At 35.7% G+C, this 21,476-nt stretch overlaps 2 protein-coding genes across 5 annotated transcripts; one reads left to right on the top strand and one right to left on the bottom strand.

The window, feature by feature from the left end:
• Nucleotides 1-631: 631 nt before the first annotated feature.
• On the bottom strand, nt 632-4,610 carry LOC120637654 (uncharacterized protein C9orf85 homolog). The gene is made up of 3 exons (XM_039909577.1): nt 4,144-4,610; nt 2,574-2,665; nt 632-882 (listed from the first exon to the last, which is right to left on the bottom strand). Exons 1-3 carry the CDS (start codon nt 4,453-4,455, stop codon nt 708-710), a joined length of 579 nt encoding a protein of 192 aa, XP_039765511.1. The 5' UTR covers nt 4,456-4,610; the 3' UTR covers nt 632-707.
• An 836-nt stretch (nt 4,611-5,446) lies between these two features.
• Nucleotides 5,447-16,710, top strand: LOC120623232. 4 transcript variants are annotated; one of them, XM_039889150.1, is made up of 12 exons: nt 5,447-5,574; nt 7,294-7,496; nt 8,714-8,931; nt 9,496-9,606; nt 10,029-10,120; nt 11,315-11,415; nt 12,373-12,438; nt 12,771-12,882; nt 14,100-14,217; nt 14,541-14,576; nt 15,323-15,454; nt 16,594-16,710. In XM_039889150.1, the coding sequence occupies exons 2-11, from the start codon at nt 7,315-7,317 to the stop codon at nt 15,448-15,450; spliced, it is 1,164 nt and encodes a 387-aa protein (XP_039745084.1). In that variant the 5' UTR covers nt 5,447-5,574; nt 7,294-7,314; the 3' UTR covers nt 15,451-15,454; nt 16,594-16,710. The 4 variants fall into 4 exon arrangements, with proteins under 4 accessions (XP_039745084.1, XP_039745081.1, XP_039745082.1 ...); XM_039889147.1 differs by having other exon boundaries at nt 8,678-8,931; XM_039889148.1 differs by having other exon boundaries at nt 8,678-8,931; nt 16,580-16,710.
• The last annotated feature ends 4,766 nt before the right edge of the window (nt 16,711-21,476 follow it).

Genomic DNA, 21,476 nt, shown 5'->3' with positions numbered 1-21,476 from the left:
TAATAGATAGCTGATTTTAATTACTATCTTTGCTCGCAGCTCGCTGTGTGTTGTAGGTACTGATCTCTGCTTCCATACTAATGCAATAATTGCGAACGTTGCTGCGTGAAAGAAACCAATAAATACATATTCTTAGATTTGTCAGTGTGAATTAAATTCGCGTTTACTGTTCCTAAGACTTATACTAGATTAAATGCCCACCAGTTAAAATAGTATTGCACTTCTGAAGAACAAATGCATAAAAAGAAGACAATTATTTTTGGTGGTTTAAAACCACAGAGCCTCACATTAGTGAGGCTGATGCCTTGTTGCGACTTTATTGGTGAAATTGGCCCTTAATCTTTATTATGGTCAGTTTTACCAATCAATGATTGTTACTTTAGCGGCCCGTTAAAGGCTTTAACGGACTGTTGGTGTAAACGAGTGTCCCACCACGCGACAACATGTGATTATCATTCCTGACGGGCCGCTTAAGTTAATTGCTGGTGGAAAGATAATGAATTGTTGGCCCTTGGTAGTACACTCTTTTACAAGTCCGTTAACGCACTTAACGGGCCGCTAAAATAACAAACATTGGTTGATGAAACCGGCCCTACAACGAGTGAGATTTTGATGATTATTAAAACGTCTATTTAGAGATTTAAACTTTTATTTTTGTTTACACAACTATAAGTTAATTTACTTCACAAATCAAGAAATGCACCATACTAAAATGATGAAACACTGGTCTGTAGGTTTTCTTCACTTGAACAATCCTTTGAATTATTATCATCATCATCATACCCATCATCATCATCAAAATTAATTTTATCAATTTCTGACAGCAATGCTTCTAGTGTTGGGCTTGAAGTCTCTTGTCCATCTTGTTGTTTTTTAATATATCTGTAATATATTTACAGTTGTTAGGTATCTGGACTAAAGGTGCAATTAATTTCATGCAAGTGACGACACTTGCATAAACTTAGTTGCATTCAAATTAGGGTCTGAGAAAGAGTAAAAGAGGGAAATAAATTTCATCCAAAAGTATGGACCCTCAGTTAATAATATTGCAGGAAAAATATTGATGTATAAAATATCAGGTAAAAAAAACACACCAAATACCACAGAATTAAGAATATACAGAAACCGTGTATAACCCTGTCACTGCATACCATTTAGCAGTTGACAGTAATTATTTTACTTTGAATGTTTGTAAGCACTTGCCATAAATGTGGGGAAATGGGAAAAAGTTGGCAAGCTAGCCACATTCCGAGGGTAAGTGAGACGTGTGCGGGGCGTTTTCCATAAAAATAACCATCTGCTAGAATATCATAAATGTCAATAGTGGTTTAGGAAATTATATTTTTTTACTTGCTCATATATCCACCAGGTTAGCATAAAAAATCATATAAATAGGCCGCGATTCCTGGGAGGTACATTCATTTGAATACAAAATAAAAAAAAAGAAATAAATCGTCGAAGATGTAACATCAAAGGGAGAAAAACGAAATTAGAGCTGTCGTCAAGTACCTCTGTTTGAAAAAAATGTCTACCAAAGACATACACGCAGAATTGATGGAAACATTAGGGGAATCTGCTCCTCCATATTCCAAAGTTGCACACTGGGCCAAGGAGTTTAAACTCCATAACATCCATGGGAGATGAACATCGCGAAGGGCGCCCATCCACATCCCTCACTGAAGATGTGAAAAAAAGTGGAAGATGTCGTGTTGGCAGATCGAAGAGTGACCATCAGGCATATAGTTGAGGTCACGGAGATCTCATATGGTAGGTAGTGTTCAAAGAATCCTCACGAACGAATTGCAAATGAAAAAGGTCTCCACACGTTGGGTACCGAGAATGTTAACCAACGAGCAAAAGAAAAATCGAGTCGATATTTCGAGGGTGAATCTGGAAAAGATCCAAGCTGCTCAGAAATTTTTTTTGTCACGTTTCGAGACCTGGGTTCACCTGACCTGGAAGCGAGCCTCCTCACCGACGCTGAAGATATTCAAAGTGTCGAGTTCAGCAGGAAAGGTTATGGCGTCCGTTTTTTGGGATGCTAAAGGAATAATTATGGTAGAATACTTAGAAAAGGGAGCCATTATTTCGGGCTCTTACTACGCAGACCAAATAAGAAGATTGCGGGAGGCTTTTAAAGAAAAAAGACACGGCAAACTGCGGGCTGGAGTTTTGTTTCATCTAGACAACGCACCGGCTCACAAAGCCGCAGTTGCGATGGCTGCCATTCGAGAATCGCGATTCGAACTGCTCGAACAGCCCCCTATTCGCCAGATCTTGCTCCCAGTGACCTCTTTCCTCGACTCAAGGAAAACCTCAGAGGCAAGAAATTTGAAGACGATAACGAAATGATGGCCGCTGTTGAGGGGTTTTTTGAGGGTCTAGATGATTTTTTCTTCTGGGTTTAGAAAAAAGATGGACATGAAAATGTATGACTTGTTAGGAGACTAAGTAGAAAAATAAATATTTTTTTTAACTATAATTACCGTCTTTAGTATTCATTATCATTACTTTTAGATCACCTTGCATACATATATGTAAGAAATAATGAATATAACAAAATTACAGATTACCTCAGCAATGTTCTTCGTTTTCTTTCTGGTAGATTTTTTAATATTGATTGATATTTATTGGCTTCATTTTCTTCAATGCTTTTCTGGATTTCCTATAAAAGCAAAGCAAACTAGGTAAATCAAACAAATACAAAATGAAATTATATAATATTGTGTTTTAAATGAAGAAAGTTAAACATAAATATTTTAAGGTCTGGCTGCTAGTTAGCAGAAAAACTCAACTATCAATCTAATTGTATAAAGAGAAACTAGTGTTTGTATTGATGATGTTCACTGTAAACATGTCTGTACAGTGATATACCTTTGCCTTTTTCCTGCTGGGAAAAGTAAAGAAAAAATTAGTTTTTCGCTGTAAAAAAATATTCTTAGAAAAAAATCGCGGGAAACTTTGATTTTGGCAGACGTGGTTTATAGATTATAATTTTTAACTATTGAAATTTGAATTGATCAGTTAAGGAATTTATTGTTCAAAAGTAGTTAGTCAATTGTTACTAGATATTTATTATATTGTTTTGTGTAAATAGATTGGGATCTTGTAAGTATCATAGATGATTCATCACTGACTTTGAAGATGGCCCTTGTTCCTCTCTCAGAAAGTAAACAATCGAAACCGCAAAAAAGCTGTTGCGAAGACAACTCTAAAAAACGAAGGAGTAAAGATGAGAAATTTTATTCCCAAGCATGTCGGTGACTGACGAGGAATTAGCACCTATTGTTTCAGAAGATAATAATAAAAAAATGTTACCACCTGGCTACCACTGCTAGAAAAAAAGTTAGCACATAACCCTTTCACTGTCCACATACAAAGATTTACCTTGTCCCCGATTGGTCTTATTGTGTTGCACCTAAAAATATCATATTAATAATATTGTTATGGCAGTTTGAAACCAATTGGGATGCCAATTAGTTTACAGAGAGCTCATAGATAGCAGGTCTCTCTTACAAAGTTTTCAACCCTAGCTACACGCAAGATAGTATAGTGGAACATATGCCCCAAGACTAGTGTGATGAAGAAATCCAGAAAAAATCACTGTTCCTATAGGATGTGGCAAAATCATAAAGATAAGACGCATTAAAAGAAAAAAAGTAAATGGTGGTACAGCTATATTCTCAAACACTAAACATGGTTGTATTGACATTTGATGATCAAATGTTACGAAAAAGGGTGTACATGTGTGCTATGTACAGCACTCCCTGTTGATTTATATATTTTTCTAACTTCCATTGCTTCAAATTTGGACGCACTAAAATACAATGCAGATTGCTAGAATGCAGAAAACTACAGAACTCAAATAAACAACAAAGACACTGAGGTAAGTGAAGATATGATGAATATGTATGAACTTAAATTTGAATTTTGAATTTTGAAATTTTGAATTTTGAATTTGAATTGAATTGAAATTTCAGCTTAACAGTAGTTCAAATAACTGCAGTTGAAAAATGATTTATATTATAATAGCGTTTGCCTGGTCCTGCCAACCTTTTTCAACAGTGTTTAAGACTCTTGGGAACACAAAGGCAAATCAAATTCTAATAACAGAGGAATTGCAAAAACTAACGAACTACTTACATCGAAAGGTTTACAACACTTGGCACATATGCATTTTTGTGTAGCACAATTTTTGCACAACACATGGTAAGCATATTTGACATTCTTCTGTTCACATCCGACACACTTCCTTGGTGCAGTCAATGTTTTGTATTTTTTATATTTTATTTTCCATTGTATTATTTCTTTACAACGTTCACAGACTCCATTAACCTCCAAATTGTTTAGGACTTTTGTTTTTTTACTCGTGTCATGTAAATCATTTTTAAATGTGGTTTTATTTTTATGCTTTTGAGGTCTATTCCGTATAGTGTTTCCTCTGGCACAACTCATATTCAACAATTTAAAATATCTTCAATCTTGTTAGACCGAATGTGACATACACATGATTATTTTAAATAAATAATAAAATTCAATTTAATCCACAGATAATTAATTGATAATGCGTTGCTATCTGTTGTTCTACAGAAGTGTAGACCATAGATCCACAGGGTCCCAACTTGCGTGGCTACTATAGTTCTTTTCGCTTGGAAGTTCCAAGTGTTGCCATAAAAACTTATGTCCTTATTTTGAGGGTAAAAAGAAAATTTCTTGTCAAATATATATAAATATATAAATTAAATATAATACAAATAAAATATTATACATATAAGACTGGTACTTAACTAGTAAGTACTAAGAAGGTACTTTAGTACCTGAGATAGAAAAAATAAAAACAAAAAATACTTATTTATGTTTTTATAACAAGTATTCATCATAATTACGCAACTGCAGTGCCGAAGTTTACACACGTAAATGACAGGTCACTATATTTTCTTCACAGTTATTAGTTTCTTCATTAGTCCATGGACTGCGCATCGCAGAAACTAGCCTATCCTGGAGGAACTGAAGATCCAGAACCGTCTCGCTCATTTATGTGCTCAAACACAGCTCTCACTGTTTGGCCACGTGGCAAGGAATAGGCCCGATTGTCTAGAACGCCTTATTATATCGGGCCGCGTGAAAGGGTAAGAGAAGAAAAGGAAGAGTACTGACCCGTTGCATCGACAGCATTTGTAAACGTGCACCCGCGCGAATATCCAAGGCTCATTCAGAAGGCAAGGCTCGAGATCGTACCAACTGGCGAGCATAAGTAGCAAGAGCTATAATAGAGATGGTCACAGCCTTCAGCCATGAGGTTACGACGACGACGAAGAAGAATTAGTTTCTTCATAGCCAATTTTATAGGATATAGATATTTTTTTTACAAGCCCAGTACGGGGTTTGTTCTTGTCTGTGTCCCCTTGGTCTTTGGCAATTGGCACAGACCAGAAATTAAATATTCTATTCGTCCTCTAAGTCTTTGGCAATTGGCATTGTTAGATTGATTGTATTGATAAGTATTTCGGATCAGTATTCCGTAATATATCTAAATAAAATAATACCTGCACACACCGACGTATTTTACCCTTCGTAAGTTTAACTTAATATTTGATTAAAAACCACGATACACCTAAAGTTTGGATTTTATTTATACACGTATACACGGATCGGTCATCGCTCTCGGACATCTTAGTTTTCTGATAAGTCTAATATTGTGAATTTAAGCGACTAGTTTAGGTGATTCTATCTGCATTGTTAACAACAAGTTGTGATAACAGCTGTCTACGGAGTAATTTTTTTTCATTACGGAGTAATTGTACACATCGTTACCTATTAAAATTGATTAATTCAGGAAAGCCGCGCTGCAATTAATACTATTTATATTTCAAATCCAGTTACATTGCCTAAATAGAGAAGGATACCCCGCCAACCCTGTCAATAGGTGTGGACCGTGGGTTTAAACGCTTGCATGCCTTAAATTAAACTGTCTTAAACCAGACAGTTGACAGCCCAAGAAGGCTTGATGTAATCAATATTGCATAGGTATATATATATTTTACAATAATATTGTATAGTAGGTAACTCTCAGGTATTTTCTCGCAGATTATTTACAATCAAGAGTGAGCAGGGATTTATTTTTATTTGGCATACATAATGGTGCTTCTGTTGTACAAACACATCTCTCTAATCTAAACTCAATGGAGAGGTCCAACAGTAGTTCTCTATTTGCCGCTTCAGCTCCAAAAGCAAATTAAAATGTTATTAGAGAGTAGGTAATCTAAGATATTAATTATATGTTTGAGTGTTTTGTTTTTATTGTTATTAGTTTGAATTTGAATTTTTGGTTATTGTTATTCTTGTTTTTTTTTTTTTGAAATTCTTAATGTTATATAGCTTTTTTTTATGTTTTAATTTAATGTAATTTGACAAATTGGGCAACTGTAATGTCTTCACGGGGTGGGTTGCTAAATAAATAAATAAACTTTAACTCTTTTTTTTCCTTTGACAGCTTTAACAGTCATCTTCTCAGTTTTTACTCTGTATCCTGTGGAAAATGATAGCACTATTTGATTTAGAATGGAATTGCCACTCGTGTATCTTTAGAAATACATAAAATAGATTTGAAACTAAAATTTTACTGTACTTAATTATGTTAAAATTGGTTCAGCATATGAGTCAAACATAGGTAACATATACTGTGAAACAAATATTATTTTTCGGGATAAAACATATCTATCATCACATCTATGTAATGCAACTCGCTCTGCCTGATTTTATTAAGATAGGTGCAGCAGTTGAGGTACTCAGGTAACAAACAAACAGACCCACTTTTAAATTTATGAGGATAATTCTATGAATTATCCTTATAAATGTAAAAGTGGTAATAAAGTTTCTCATATAAGCATGCCAACAAAGTAGATTCCCACATTAAATAAGAAGCTAAAAATAGGATAGATTGTGGCACTTTTACTACATAACATTAGAAAAAAAACATGTTTTGTGTGGTAGCAGGTGGCATGGTAATATATTTTTTTATTTTGTTACAAATATGCCCTTGACTGCAGACTTACCTGATAGCAAGTCATGATGCAGTCTAACATCGTAACAGGCTAACCGGTTAGGGGAAATGGCAGTTATATTAAACCCGTACCTATACCTTATATAGTAACAGAAAGGTAAATCGCTTGGCAGCATATCTTTGTCAAAAGGGTGGTAACTAGCCATGGCCTAAGCCTCCCACCAGGCTAGAGAAAACTGAGAAATTATAAAACTTTTCTATAACTAGAATTACTTTTTTTTTTTTTACAGCAGTTTTCGTGTAAAGTTATCATGGATACTGGAATAGTAGATCACAATGTCGTAGTTATTGATGATGATCCCGAGCCTCGGTTAGAGAATGAGCCTGAGCCTGAGCCTGAATCTCAGCCTAAGTCTCAGCCTACTGTGGTCGCAAACAAAGCACCACAAAAGCCGAAGCCATCTAGACCTCCAAGAAAGAAGAAAATCTTCCAGTAAGTATAAATTTTTAATATTATATTATTAGGTATTCAGCGCCTTTTCGGAAAACCATGGCCCGAGGGGACAGAAGTCCAATATTCATTGTTGGAAGTTGGTAAATTTTGTAAAGTATAATAATGTGCGCCATCTGGTATAGTAATGTGGAGACCGATACATTATTCCCCTCCGAGACTGGAAGTCGTACCATTGACGCAATGTTGCTGAGGTGTACAGGTGACAAGCTGAGTGGCCTACGCCGATGTGTTGCAGGATTGACAGTCGTCAATGTGCTTGCTGTAGTATGCTTCTGTCTGACCCATCGTGTGCGTGCGTTGCGAGCGTTAATAGCGTGGTGTGCGTTGAGAGAGTTTGAGAGCGTTGCGTGCGTTGAGAGCGTTGCGTGCGGAGCTATCTGTGGTGATGCGCTAGACCTTGCCAATAGGAAGATCTTCCTCCGAGCGGGCGATCGTGCTAGGGGACTGAGGTCCGATTAAGTTGTACATATGGTAAATTTTTGTTAACACCTATATAGTGTGATGCAGGATCATTATGACGCCATCATGTTTAGTCAAAATCTATGCATGCAAATATTAATTTACACAAATTCATTTATATAATAGCTAGTTAATTAAAAAAAATCACCAAAATATGTTGACTGAAAATACCAGAATTGCATTAATTGTACTCTATGAGATCATAGATCTTGAGGAAACCTGCATGTGTGTGAGCCCTCCATAATTTTCTCAAAGGTGTGTGAAGTCTACCAATCCACTCTTAGCCGGCATGGTTGAGTACAGTCTTTAATCTTATTCTGAAAAAAAACCAGTGCTCTATAGTGGGCCCGTAATGGCTTGATAATGATGTGATGATTTAAAAAAGTGGAGCCCTGTATAAGAAATAGCAGGTGCAGTATGAGAAGTACTAGAATAGTGGCAAGTATTAGAAACTTCTCCTCCACCAGATGGAGTTCCTATGTTCCTATGATGCTACCAGCAATTCAATTATTGTAATAAACTACCAGCATTATATCAACACTTATAAAGGATAAAAGATGCTAAAAATGACGTATGCAAAGGACATGGACAACAAGGCTCTCGTGCGATGAACACTATAACTATTTTATTATCCATAATACTGTCTTAACTTAACTAGAGAGTAAATGAAATATAGAAATTAAAATAAAAAAATTCCACAGAAATGATCGTTACAATAATGCCTATGGTGATTATAGTGGTGGGTATGGTCCGCCTGGTGGAGGGTTTGGCCGCAACTTTGGGCGACCCCCACAAAATTTTGGGCCACCCCCACAAAATTTTGGGCCACCCCCTCCTTTGTTCCCTCCTGGGCCTCAAGGACCTCCGAATTTCATGTGGGGAAGAGGATTTGGGCCTCAAGGACCACCAATGCGCAGGCAACCTGTAGACGACCGGATGATAAAATATCTAATACGTAAGTATTTATTTTTAATCGATCAATTTTTTTTTGAAGAAGAAAAATATAGCGAAGTCTAAATTTAAAACTAACAATTCAGATGAAAATCGTAGAAAATATCACTTGGTCAGGAACCGCTGCAATACATTATGTAGAGATGCACAACGACGACACATTCATACATCAGTCTGAAACGGCGACTCATCCAAAGTTTGGAAGTTTCTTGAAACTGTTGGAGTTGGTAAATCATCCGATTCATCCGTTTTACACAAAACTATTTATTTATTTATAATCTTTATAATAAAAAAAAAACTATATTTTCGTGTAAGCTTAGCTCATTATTTTACAAAGTGCCTTCTAAGAAACAGTTCAGTAATGGAGTTTGGCTCTTAAAATATTAATTGATTTGTGTAGTCAGAACAAATTGATTTGGGGGTTTGCTCAGTTCACCTTCACAGTCAGTAAGGCAGGGTTCATTTTTCTTTCTGGCCCTTCAATGAAACGAAAGAGCTTTCCTTCCTAGTCCAAACTATCGCTAAACTGAACGGTAATAAACGGGAAATAAAATAAAAAATATTACAGGATGTGGTGTTGCAAGAGATAATCTGAAGTATTTGCCGCATGATTTGCTACAATTGATGGAGCCAGAATATTGTGGCCTCTGTGCTCAGGGTTTCGATTCGTTTGCTACGTGTGAGTTTTCATTAAGTTTATCATTTGAAGCCTTTTTTTTTTAATTTGACTAATACATTATTACTAATTTGAATATAAAAATAACAAATTTGGTTGGTCCAATTCCAATAAGCAGATAGCCCTACTACAAAGTGTTTAAGTAAGTCATTTGCGAATCCAAATGCAAGCGCGAAGCCAGAAACGTGAGTTCTGGTAAACCTCATTCAAAAACCAGCTGGGTAGGGGGAGCTTGTAATAACTCCGTAAGGCAGCACGATTCCAATTACCATAGCAAGATTGAACCGACCTAGAATTGGAAGATCGCAAATAAGACCATCCGCAACATTTGTGAATTAGACCAACAGCAATTTAGGTGAATTGAATGAAATAAGAATGGAGCCAGCCATCGCTACTAAACGCAATTTACGTTTAATTTGTTACAGCTCGAATTCACTACATTTCCAAAAACCATATTAAATCTCAAAAGAAATGGGTAAACCAACAATCGGATGTCGGTTTTCGGCGCGTCAAAGAGGTAACTAGATAATTTGCCAACGTAACGTTTCCATAGGGACTTTGTCGACCATCTGATTCACATAACACTGGTAATGCTGCTTCTACAGTACCATTTCGCTTGAGACGCTGTTAGTGGGAACGCTGGGCTCGCGGACAGATTGTATCAAGCGAGACTTATGTGAACACCGTCGTCAAAATTGAAACTTACATTACAGCAAATTGTCTGTCTTCACGTTTTTAAAGACGTGAAGTTATCATATCTATCGAATTCCTTAGTAAGATAACAATGGAATCTTTTAGGGCGAAACAATTTCGTCCTAAAATGTCATCCGTGGTAAATGAAACAGTTGTGCTTTTAACCTAGCGCGACTTCGGCCTCATTAATCTAAGACATCTAATTTATTTATTCCCCATACAAACTTTCATTCACTATTGTACAAAATATACCCCGACCAACAAAGTCGCGTCACTCGACCGCTTTACTACTTGGTTTGCTTGGCCTTGACGGGTAACGTACCTATAATATTATCAACGAATTGGTCTTTTATCTATATTTTAATTTAAAAAAAAAAACTGGTCGCTATATTATACATACACTCAAGTTTTAAATAAATATTTCACCCTGTTATATCCTTAATTCTGCAGATACATACACTCAAAAAAAATTTTTTTTAAATCGTAGCTTATTAAGTTATATTTAAATTTATAGTTAAGTTAGCCTATAATTTACAGCTTTTTTAAGGATCATGATTACTTGAAATTAATGCTTTCTTAACCAACAAACACTAATATCAGTAATAGAAATTAGAATAATGTCATATAAAGGTATCAGATTTTTCGATACATTAATAAGTCACGACTTCACACAAATTGGGTACAAATTAATAAGCAGTTGTTAACGATGAATAGTCCACAAATTTTTCGTTTTTTTTAGTTTCATTGTAGGAGAAGACCCGTGCCCTATAGTGGGCCGGTAATGGATTTATATGATGACGATGCTTACTATAAAACGTAAGCTTACAGAAAAATCCTAAAAATCCTTCTTAGACCAGGGCGCGTTTGGAACCCTCGTAGCTTTAGGTTTAAATCGGCGAACGTAGTTATCACCATCCCCTTACTATAAACATACATGTTTGAACGCTTCATAAGTGCCTGTGATATGCCTACATGAAAAAAGAATCTTTGAATTTGATGGTGCTAATTCATGTTTCAGGTGGCGTTCAAAGCGCGCGACCTGTATTGTGAGCTGTGCGATGTTCACATAACGTCCAAGAGTCATTCGGATTCTCACTATTCTGGAAGACCGCACCGATCGTATGCTTTTTTATATTAAAACAATAATTACCTTGTTTCTCTACTGGTTATTGCTGTGTGCTGATAAAAGAGGTTAAAAAAGCCTTTTTTTTAAATTGTGATAATTGACAGACCAAGCAGATGACCTGGTGCGAAGTGGAAAATCATCGACTATAAACGAATCAACACTTCGCAGGGCATGCGAGAAACACGTCCTGCAACTTGCCGCGTAAATCAGAGGCGTAGGTGTTAAGCCTCATGCGCCTATAATTACACTGGCAACCACACCCTTAAGACCGGATCACGGCATTGCAACAAACAACTTCTCCTAAAATAGTTGGAAAATACAAAAGTGCACGCCTCATAATCTCATTCATTACAATAAAATTGAGATAAATAATAATTAAACTACATCTAATTACACCGTGAAAAGTAATAGGCTTCTATTCCTCAAAATACTGAAGCCTATAAAAAAAAAACAACTCGATAAGTGAAGTATTTCGCTCGTTATCGCGACCGCAAGATACGGGATCCGCACATACAGACACACGGACGTCCAACCCAGAACTTTTTTAAACAATTTTTTTAATTCGTTTAACTAATAAAAAGAGATTTAAAAATATCATAAGTGTTAAAAATAGTGTTTTTTCTCAACATTTGTCTATTTGTATTCACTTATAAAAGCAATAAAGAATAAAATAAGTGACATTTTAAGTTGGAGAATCACTCGGTATTCGTAAACTGACAGTATTACCCACCTCAACGCTTCGCTTATGAGGCGTGCAAAAATGTAGGTCTTCAGCAAATTCTGAATTAAGATCGTTGTTCTATTTAATATCAATATGTGAAGTTGTACAGTTCGAAAGCTGTAACTATCTCATCAAGAACCTTCATTGAACTTGTGAACCATTCTTTACTTAATCTAAATTCGTTAGGATATCCAAGATATCTCATACTAATTTGGTTTTCCGTGCTTAGGATTGTCGAGGGGCGTAAGAATCCGAAAAACCCAATGTTGCTGCAACGTGGAATGGAGGATAGAGTGTAAGTTTTAACATAACATAAACCAAGGTTACTCTTTAAAAAAATATATATATTTATATATAATATTTATTCCAAAATGTAATTTGTTAATATATTTAAACGCGCGAATAGGAATATATATTTAAAAGTATCGTAATTTCTGAATATGGCTTACTAAAATACAAAATGAGCGAATCAATTTGGCAATTAAACATCTTGAAAAATGAATGAACTTCCTACATTCTGAATGAATCTGAAACCAAAATCAAACTATACTTTTTTGACTTTGATTTCACTGTTAGTATTATTTTTGGTATACTTTATTACTTCTTTTTAATGTTTTTGTCATACAGGATCCAACTCGTCCGCCGTGAGAAGAAATTCCTAAAGACCTTAGTCGATGATGTTGAAGTCGAGAAAGAAGTCAAGATTACACAGCCAGAGTTGTTTTGCGATATATGCAAGGTATAGTATCCTTGCATGTATAGTTATGAATACATTATGTGCAATGTAAATGAGATGACTTACATTTTTAGTGTTTGTTGTGTCCATTACGGTGAAATACCGCAATTATTTCGATGTTATGTCACCACTTGTGTAACAATTATCGCAACATTCAATCGATCTTCGAAATATTCTTTACCGTAGAGCAAAGTAGGCATCACGCTGCACGCATTTAACTTTATCGTCAAATTTTTGTTATTTCGGCTTGCGGAAATCGTCAGGTTATATATTTTTCATTATTCTTGAATTATTTCCTTCAAAATAAAAAAAATTTAGCTACGCTCGAGAATGTCGAGATGACTTTTTTTTACAACTTTGTTGCCCTCTCCTTTTTTTACGTCACTCTCAAATTGTCAGATTAGTGGAATATACACTTTTTAGGATGTAATTTACTCGCCCTACCTTAATCTGACGCGCTCGAGAATTTCTGATGGTCAATTTTTTTTTACTAATCCTGTATCCTTCGCGGGCGGCCTTATATATGGGCCTCATGTTTTGTGGAGGTACTTAACCGGGTATAAGGTATCCCCCTGTATATGAATCTGCCGCGCTTTAGTAAATCCCGAAATCCCCGCTTGGGCTCCCCTACTATATACTCAATAAAAGGAATTGAAAGGTAACATAAGTATTAAAAACTAAATGATCCTCACAAAAGTAAATATGAGAAATTGCAGACATTCTTTCGCTATTTCGTCTTGCCCAGTTCAACCATTACTTTCATTTCGTGGAAAATTTGTATAATGCGGTGCTAAACACCACCGATATGATTTTTGATTTTCCATTAACATTATTTAGAAGATTTTGAAAAGCGATCTGTTCACTCGATCGTACAAATTACGTCACGCGTATTGTTAATACCGTTGACACGGTATTTAAAAAAATATATATTTAAAGCTTGTTTCTGGTACAATAAAATATCTTTTCATACTTAAGTTAAGTAATTTTTGCATGCTTTTACCATGCAGTATGCCATTTTGTTGTAAGTCAAATAAAGACTGGCGCAAAATTCATACCGTTTTTGCGTTTTCATACTTCGTTCGGACCTTTCGTTCCCTTTTAGTTCGGACGTTTTTGAGCGCTGACCCAAAGTCTATTTCTTATTACGTCAGCTCTGACTTTATTATGATTTGCCTTCAGTACAGCATTGACTATAGTTCTGTCATATGTATTGTTCGTAGACTTCGGTGACGTGCTCCGAGCAGATGACGATGCACCTCAACGGCAAGAGGCATCTTAATAAGGAGAAACAGCACATACTCAAGATGATGAAGGGTGAAACAGATAAAGTAGCTGGTGGTAAGTAAGCCTGTGTCTGTTACATATCTGGAACTGTTAGTAGAGCTAAAAATTATTGTTTCAAAAAAAAAAACATAAATTATTTTCGTTAAATTAAATTAATTATAATTTATCCCTATTTGTAGGAAATTTCTTGGTTAGGTAGGTGGAGTCGGATTTCCAAGTTCTCATTAAAATTCCAACATTCATTATGTCTTTAAACAACTAGCTTTGGTTATAGGCTTCTTGAATTGCTCCATGAAATGGGTACTCGAGGATGGTTTGGTGTCAAAATAGAAGTAGTGATGTGACTCGAACTTAATATCAATTATTATCCCTTTCAGAGTCGCAAGAGAAGAACGACGAGGATATGGAAGAAGGTAATAGTTTAAAATATTAATTATTTATATAACTTCTCTGGGCTGTGGCTCGCAGTTTTACTTCGACCGTGGCCGATTTATTGTGATCGCGACTATCTACTGTTTCTTTCTAATTGCCACTGGGAAGAGCAGAACTTTCTTGGCTGCGAGTTATCTAGCTTCCTCATATAGGTACATATATATGCCGTTTACCCTTAACTACCTATGCAAAAAATCATGTCGATTTCTTGCACTGTAAAAATCAAAAGCAAATATTTCCCACAGGAACCATTTAATTTAATTAATATGCAATATCATTAGTTGCGTGCACACCCTGTGCATGCCACTGATTATTTTGACTAGGGCAGGAATAAAGCGGGTAGATGAAAAAAAAATGGAAATAATCCTCCTCCCAGATGAGTTATAGAATCATTTTAGGGTATGCATAGCTTCCGTGCATGTATGAAGTGCACACCACTTATTATCATAAATGTGCTGTCTATTTTATAATATTAGGAGAGCCTGTTGAAGAAAGATCATTGGGATATATAATTACATACATTTATAGAATCAGAGCAACATAAATGTCAACAAATCTGGACACCTGGAATTATATTATTTGAACATGATAAGTTTGATTTCTCACAGACTCATTTGATTAATTTTATTTTTGTATTATCTATCTACAAATGTGTTTTAAGATATTTTAAATTTTAATGTGTTTGATGTTGTGTCTATCGTAACCATGGCTCTGCCCTTTCTTATAGTGGGAGAAACTGAAAAGGAGACAGAAGAAGAGCCAGGAGTAGAAAAGGCATCTTTTACAGATGATAAATATGACTGGGGCAACGGCAGCAGCACTTGGGATGAACTCAAGGATGATGATGCCTATTAATCAGGTATTGTTATTTCTTATCTAATGATGTGAAACCTTTCAAAAGTTTTGTGAGATAGGCACCAGTTATATTTGTTTCTAGTTAACCTGAACCACAATATCAAATTTAGGATGAAAACTTTGCAATGGCTAAGGATATAGAGGCCCTGTTTTAACTACGAAAAAGTGTGCCCTCTTAAAGTATGGAGTCCATTCTTTAATGGCAACTTACGATCGTTCATCCTATTGTTTAAAATTGTTTTTATATAACGTAATAAACGAAGAAATTCGTCTCAACAATGAATTTCACAATTACAACAAAAACGTAGAGGCTTATTTACCCAGGAAATATGGATACTTAAAATATAATAAAATTATTGTTTCACTAGCATCTGTTAACAACATTCCTAAATTCGTTTCGTAAAATTATATTAATTATAATTCACCGTTATTTGTAGGAATTTTCTTGGTAAGGGGGAGTCGGATTGCCAAGTTCTGAAAAAATTCGTCTCAACAATGAATTTCACATTTACAAAAACACTAAGACTATTATTTGCTCAGGAAATATGAATACTTTAATGGCGAATTAACACGCTCAAGTACACAATACTAACTTGGGGCCGGTCCGTATTTTTCCAATTCATTGTTATCTTGGCAACACACACCCATTATTAATTTCATGGAAAAAATGTTGATTTTTTATTACATTATAATCTGGCTATACAGCATGCAACTATCGATTCCTAGTTTACTGAGATAATAATAGATAATCTAATAGGTTATTAACGGTTATGTACTCTACCTTATATCTACAATGTATGTGCGTGTGTCAAAATTATCATCCTTTGATAAAGAAGGAAGTTGGCGCAAAATGAAAAAAAGAAACCATCCTCTTATACTTGTTATTTCAAAATATAGGGTATGCAGTGCTTTCGTGCATGTATGCAGTGCACCCCGCTGTACCTCTGCACTGCTTTAATGCGATATAGCGGGATTTCCTATTTTAATATGTCTTTTATCTGCTGTTACTTAGTGCGATTGTCACAATTTTCGTGTAATAAATAAAAATACTTAGCTATCAAAACATATTAGTAAGTATGTTTTCTTTTATTGTAAACCCCCATTGGAGTAATAATTATAATCAAAGTAGTTTTTCGTTTTCAGGAACTTCCATACCATGATGTTTTTTTCCGCTGGTTGGGATCGCCGTTCAGCATCTGATTCTAAAATACATAATGTATTATTTACTTATTCTTAACACAAATAAATATATTAATTAACCATATCGTATTTTATTAGTAGCCCTTGTAATGTGTAATATGAAAACTATGGTATCAATTATGCTGTACATTTGATGAATTCCTCAATGACAAGGTAGAATGGAAGCAGCCAGCCTCGCTCTCATCTCCGCAAGATAGCAAAATGATTGTAAATGTTGATGTTGGAAAAGAGCAACTACTGAGTTTCTTGCCGGCTCTTCTCGGTAGAATCTGCTTTCCGAACCGGTGGTAGAGTCACACAAACATGCATACTTGACGTTTCAAAAGTGCTTATAAAGTAGGCCTACTTGAAATAAATGAATTTGAATTTGAATTTTGTACTCAATCCGCTAAACCAATAGGCAAGCCTTTTTCTTACTCTTCGTTAGCCCAGGCCCTTGGAATATGGATTATTCCTATCTGTCCCCCCCACCAAGGTCAGTGATAATGCAGTCTGACATAGTATACAGTAAAATGACCATTTTTAGAATTTTAAGTACTTACTACCTTGTTATTCTTGTGGTTTGCATGTTCAACTACGGATCACAAGGTCTTGGGTTCGATTGCTTTTATTCCACTACAAGTCCGGGCTGATTGTCATCGTATTACAAACAAAATTCGCAGCTGTAGCGGTTACCAAACTAGATGGCGCCACAAAGATCCTGCATCGCGATAACGAAGTGTGCACCAAAATTGACAACTTCTAAAGGAATGGTCGGACAGCAAGATCACCCGATACGAGGAAGACCTTCCTATTGTTACGGTCGAGCGCAACACCATAGCTCCCGTACGGCAACGGATCTTATTCCCGGAACACCGCTAGACCACCCGATGTTTTACTTTATCTGATGCGCTTTAATTCCGAAAATAAACTTACCTTGCCTCCAGGATTTATCTAATAACGGTTTAAAATCCGGCAGATGTAGGGTTAGCCAGTATTTATGTCACGTCCTGACTTTTATGTCTTTGGTCCTTTTTATCATTATTTATATTTGAGTCATATCACAAGGAAATATCCTCTAAATGCACTTAACAAAAATTCGAAACTTATGGACTGAAAATAACCCACTTTTTGGCTTAACTCAATAAACCGCCATGTAAGCATCATCTACTGACGTCAACCGCTGTTGCCTCCGAGAGTAGAAATAGGTATTTTTTATACCCACTCTAATTTTGCCCTTGACTGCAAGCTCACCCGCACCTGCAAGCATACCGCAAGGTATCCGATGTGCATCATCCGATACCAAGATGGTAGCGCGCTAACCTGTTAGGGGCATGGTAGTTACATAAAACCCATACTCCTACGGATTCTACTCGACATCGTACCGAAAGGCTAAATCGCTTGGCGACATGTCTTTGTCGATAGGGTGGTAACTAGCAACGACCAAAGCCTCCTACCGAACCTGACCAAATTCAGTTTTGTCACAGAGAAGAAATTCAAATTTCGCACCTTTAAATTTTCTATGTGCGTTTAAAGCAATTAAAATATAACTTGCTTCAACGTTGAAAGATAACATCGTGAGAAAACCTGCATGCCTGAAAGTTCTCTTGGATAAATTCGTTGCACTTCTTTGCACCAACATAGAGGGGTAGTCCGCGGGTTTTATTCCTTGGCTTGAGTACAAATGAGCACTAGGTTAGGTACCGTATATAGGTTCTATCAAGAGGCTAACTTTCGTGATAATTTCAATAGTTTATTAACCTACCAATTACATATAGTAATATTAACCTACCAACATGAAGAACGTCGTCTGCGACGACGAATACGGCGGGCCCCTAGGCATCCATGTGCAAAACCATACCACAGTGCTACAGTTAGTATAATTAAGAGGCCGACCAATAATATCCCTTGAATTTTGGGGTCACAGAAATCGATGTTCTTTATTGCATTTAGTCCCTGTATTTTTTTTCCCGAGGAGCTCTTAGCCATCTTCATTAAAGCAGAGGAATTCTGGTCTGATTCACCCATTTCAGTGTGAAGATATTACATTTAAATAATTTTTATTTTCTGGTTACTACATACTGTTTCTTGTATTGTTCATTTTTTAAGTTTTTATAATATTATCATGGTTTGCAATGCTTCATGTCTCAATTTATTTTTTACATTTTTTTGATAAATATAATGACATCGTTTCTTTGATGTAAATAGTAATAAATAAAATAGAGATGATGTACTTCGATGTCACATAACGTCTCGTTCAAAGGTATTTAAATTATAATGACAACGCCATGGTGTCTACAATGACAAGGCGATATCTGTGGACAAAGCGTAGATCAAGCCGCAAAGGCCATAGAAATATCTGACAAAGAAAATTATTGTGCATAAAGTGCTAAATTCATAGTTCACGGCACATAAAATTTAAGTACTTAAAAAAACAACAACCCACATATGACCCGGAAAACAATAACCCGGACGGCCGATTGGCGCATTTTGCAGCGACCCTGCTTTTTGAGTCCAAGGCCGAGGGTTCGATTCCCACTACTGGAAAATGTTTGTGTGATGAGCTTGAATGTTTTCCAGTGTCTGGGTGTTTATATGTATATTCTTAGTATTTATGTATATTATTTATAAAAAATATTCACAGTCATCTTACTACCCAAAGCACAAGCTACGCTTAAATTGGGGCTAGATGGCGATGTGTCTATTGTCGTAATATATTTATTTATTTACCTATCTTCACATGACTCTCCTCAGTGGCGTGCTTTTCTTACATCTAAAATGCTAAAATGCTTCTATAACTCGTCTGGGATGAGGATTTTTGCCATTTTTTGTCATATACCCGCTTTATGGCTACCCTAGTCGAAAACCCTGTGCACGCCACTGACAATGCGATCACCTCGAGAATATATTATTTCGTATTAATTTATATATTTTTTAATCGTTCCACAATAATTAAAGGAAAAATCTGTGAAAATATTATATTACCGGTCTTCAAAGACCGGGTCTTGGGTTAAAAATAAATCATAAGCCGAGACAAAACCTCTTTGTTTATTTAACACAATTATCATGTAGAATTAATCGAAATTCAGATTTCCTTCCAAACAGAAGTAAAGCAGGTTAGCTCCTTGCTAAGGTACGATGATCACTTTCACTTACAAACTGGATATCCATCATTTATCCTTGAATGTACCAAGGAGGTAAAATATCATTGTTACAGTTATCCGTGACTGAAATGGTTTTATCAATGTTTAATTGAAACTGTAGCGTCACAGGACCAGAATGTCTTTTATAAAGTTCAAAGCTACGCTTGACGAACCCCAAGAAATGGTCCAAAAAGTCGATGGAAATTTGTGGATTCCATTCATTCTGAAACAGAATTATAGATATTCATGTTTTTTAGAATTTAAAGGGAAAATACAACAAGATAGTATTCCATACTTGTAAATGCGTAACGCATTGCATTCATTATATTATGACTATGCGTGCAATATACACATAAAAGAGACGCTGTGTGGCCAATTTATCCACGAACCAGATGTAAACAGACAAATGAGTGGTCGTTCGCTGAAGGAGTAAACTAAATTTTACCCTCCTGTAAAAATAAAAAAAAAATATAGGCATGTTGTTTACCTCTAAGTTACTAATACAACCTAAAAACCTTACCTAATGTAAAATGTTAACGACCAGTCATTTGTTTTCTAACATTTGGTCCGCGGATATTGGCTGCACTTTAGTTTATTTCTTGGCTTTCACAGGTACGAGTAGTTACAGATAGAAAGAGCCTTAAATATTTTCAAACATGTAGGGTTAAACTTATGGTAACTATGCTATTAATGCTGAGTGAGGATGTAGTCTGAAGTGGAGCGCGCTTGCCTAAAAGTTGCCTATACACTTTTGAGTTGAAGGAACTCAAACTAAGTAAGGTGGTGGGGAAAACGGAAGCTAGGAGATCATTCTAGATCTTGCGTGGGAGCGCGCACATTTTGATTGATCTCGACTCTTTAGGTAAACGCATCAAACGTCGGAAGAATTAACCGCACCGTACACTGCACTGCAGTGGGACTGCGCGACCAAAAATTCGTTATTTGAAATGTAAGGATAATTGACTCTGAAGTCGGAGACGTTTGTGCAAATATCACATACAATGTTACCATGGGATTAAAAAAGTATGTATAGAATAGCGACTCGTCCAATTTAAATCACGCGTTTATACCTACTACAAAACTCACTAAGCTGCAACAGACGTACACCATTGTACACGCTGCTGTAAGTGTCGTTCGGTTTAGTCCAGTCCAATTTATACCATAGGTTATATATATACTACAAATTAAGCAATAGTAACACAAATTTTCTTTTTGAAGAAAAAACAAAAAAAAAATTGAGAACTGTAACTTGATAATATGTAAATCTGGGTAGTCTGTTTGGCACAGGTATTCGTTATATACTTACGACCAACAACCAACGCGGTAATATAAACATTGTGGAATAAAAATGAGTAACCAAATTTTTGACTTTAAAATATGTTTAGTAGGTAGGTACAGTTATTAATGAGAGTATAGACCATTGGTCAATACTCGAAAGCCTGGTCCAATTGGAAAATGTGCATTATCACGCTCAAAAAGTTAGGGTACTGTCTTTCATTATGAACATACAGAATTATCATTTAGCCATTCTTGCTACTCAGGAAAGTAAAATTCATAAACCTTATAAATCTTATTTTTTATCTGAATGTTTTTTTTTTCCAAATTCTGCTGAGAAGTAAATGGAAGTAAATAAACAAATAGATGTCAACTATCTACTTGTCGAACTTTTGAAATTTGTTGTCACTTAGGTTGTCAGTGTCAGTT

Source organism: Pararge aegeria, chromosome 4 (assembly GCF_905163445.1).
Source record: "Pararge aegeria chromosome 4, ilParAegt1.1, whole genome shotgun sequence".
NCBI lineage: Eukaryota > Metazoa > Arthropoda > Insecta > Lepidoptera > Nymphalidae > Pararge > Pararge aegeria.
The sequence above is the reverse complement of the archived record's forward strand: the minus strand, read 5'-3'. Positions and strand labels throughout refer to the sequence as shown.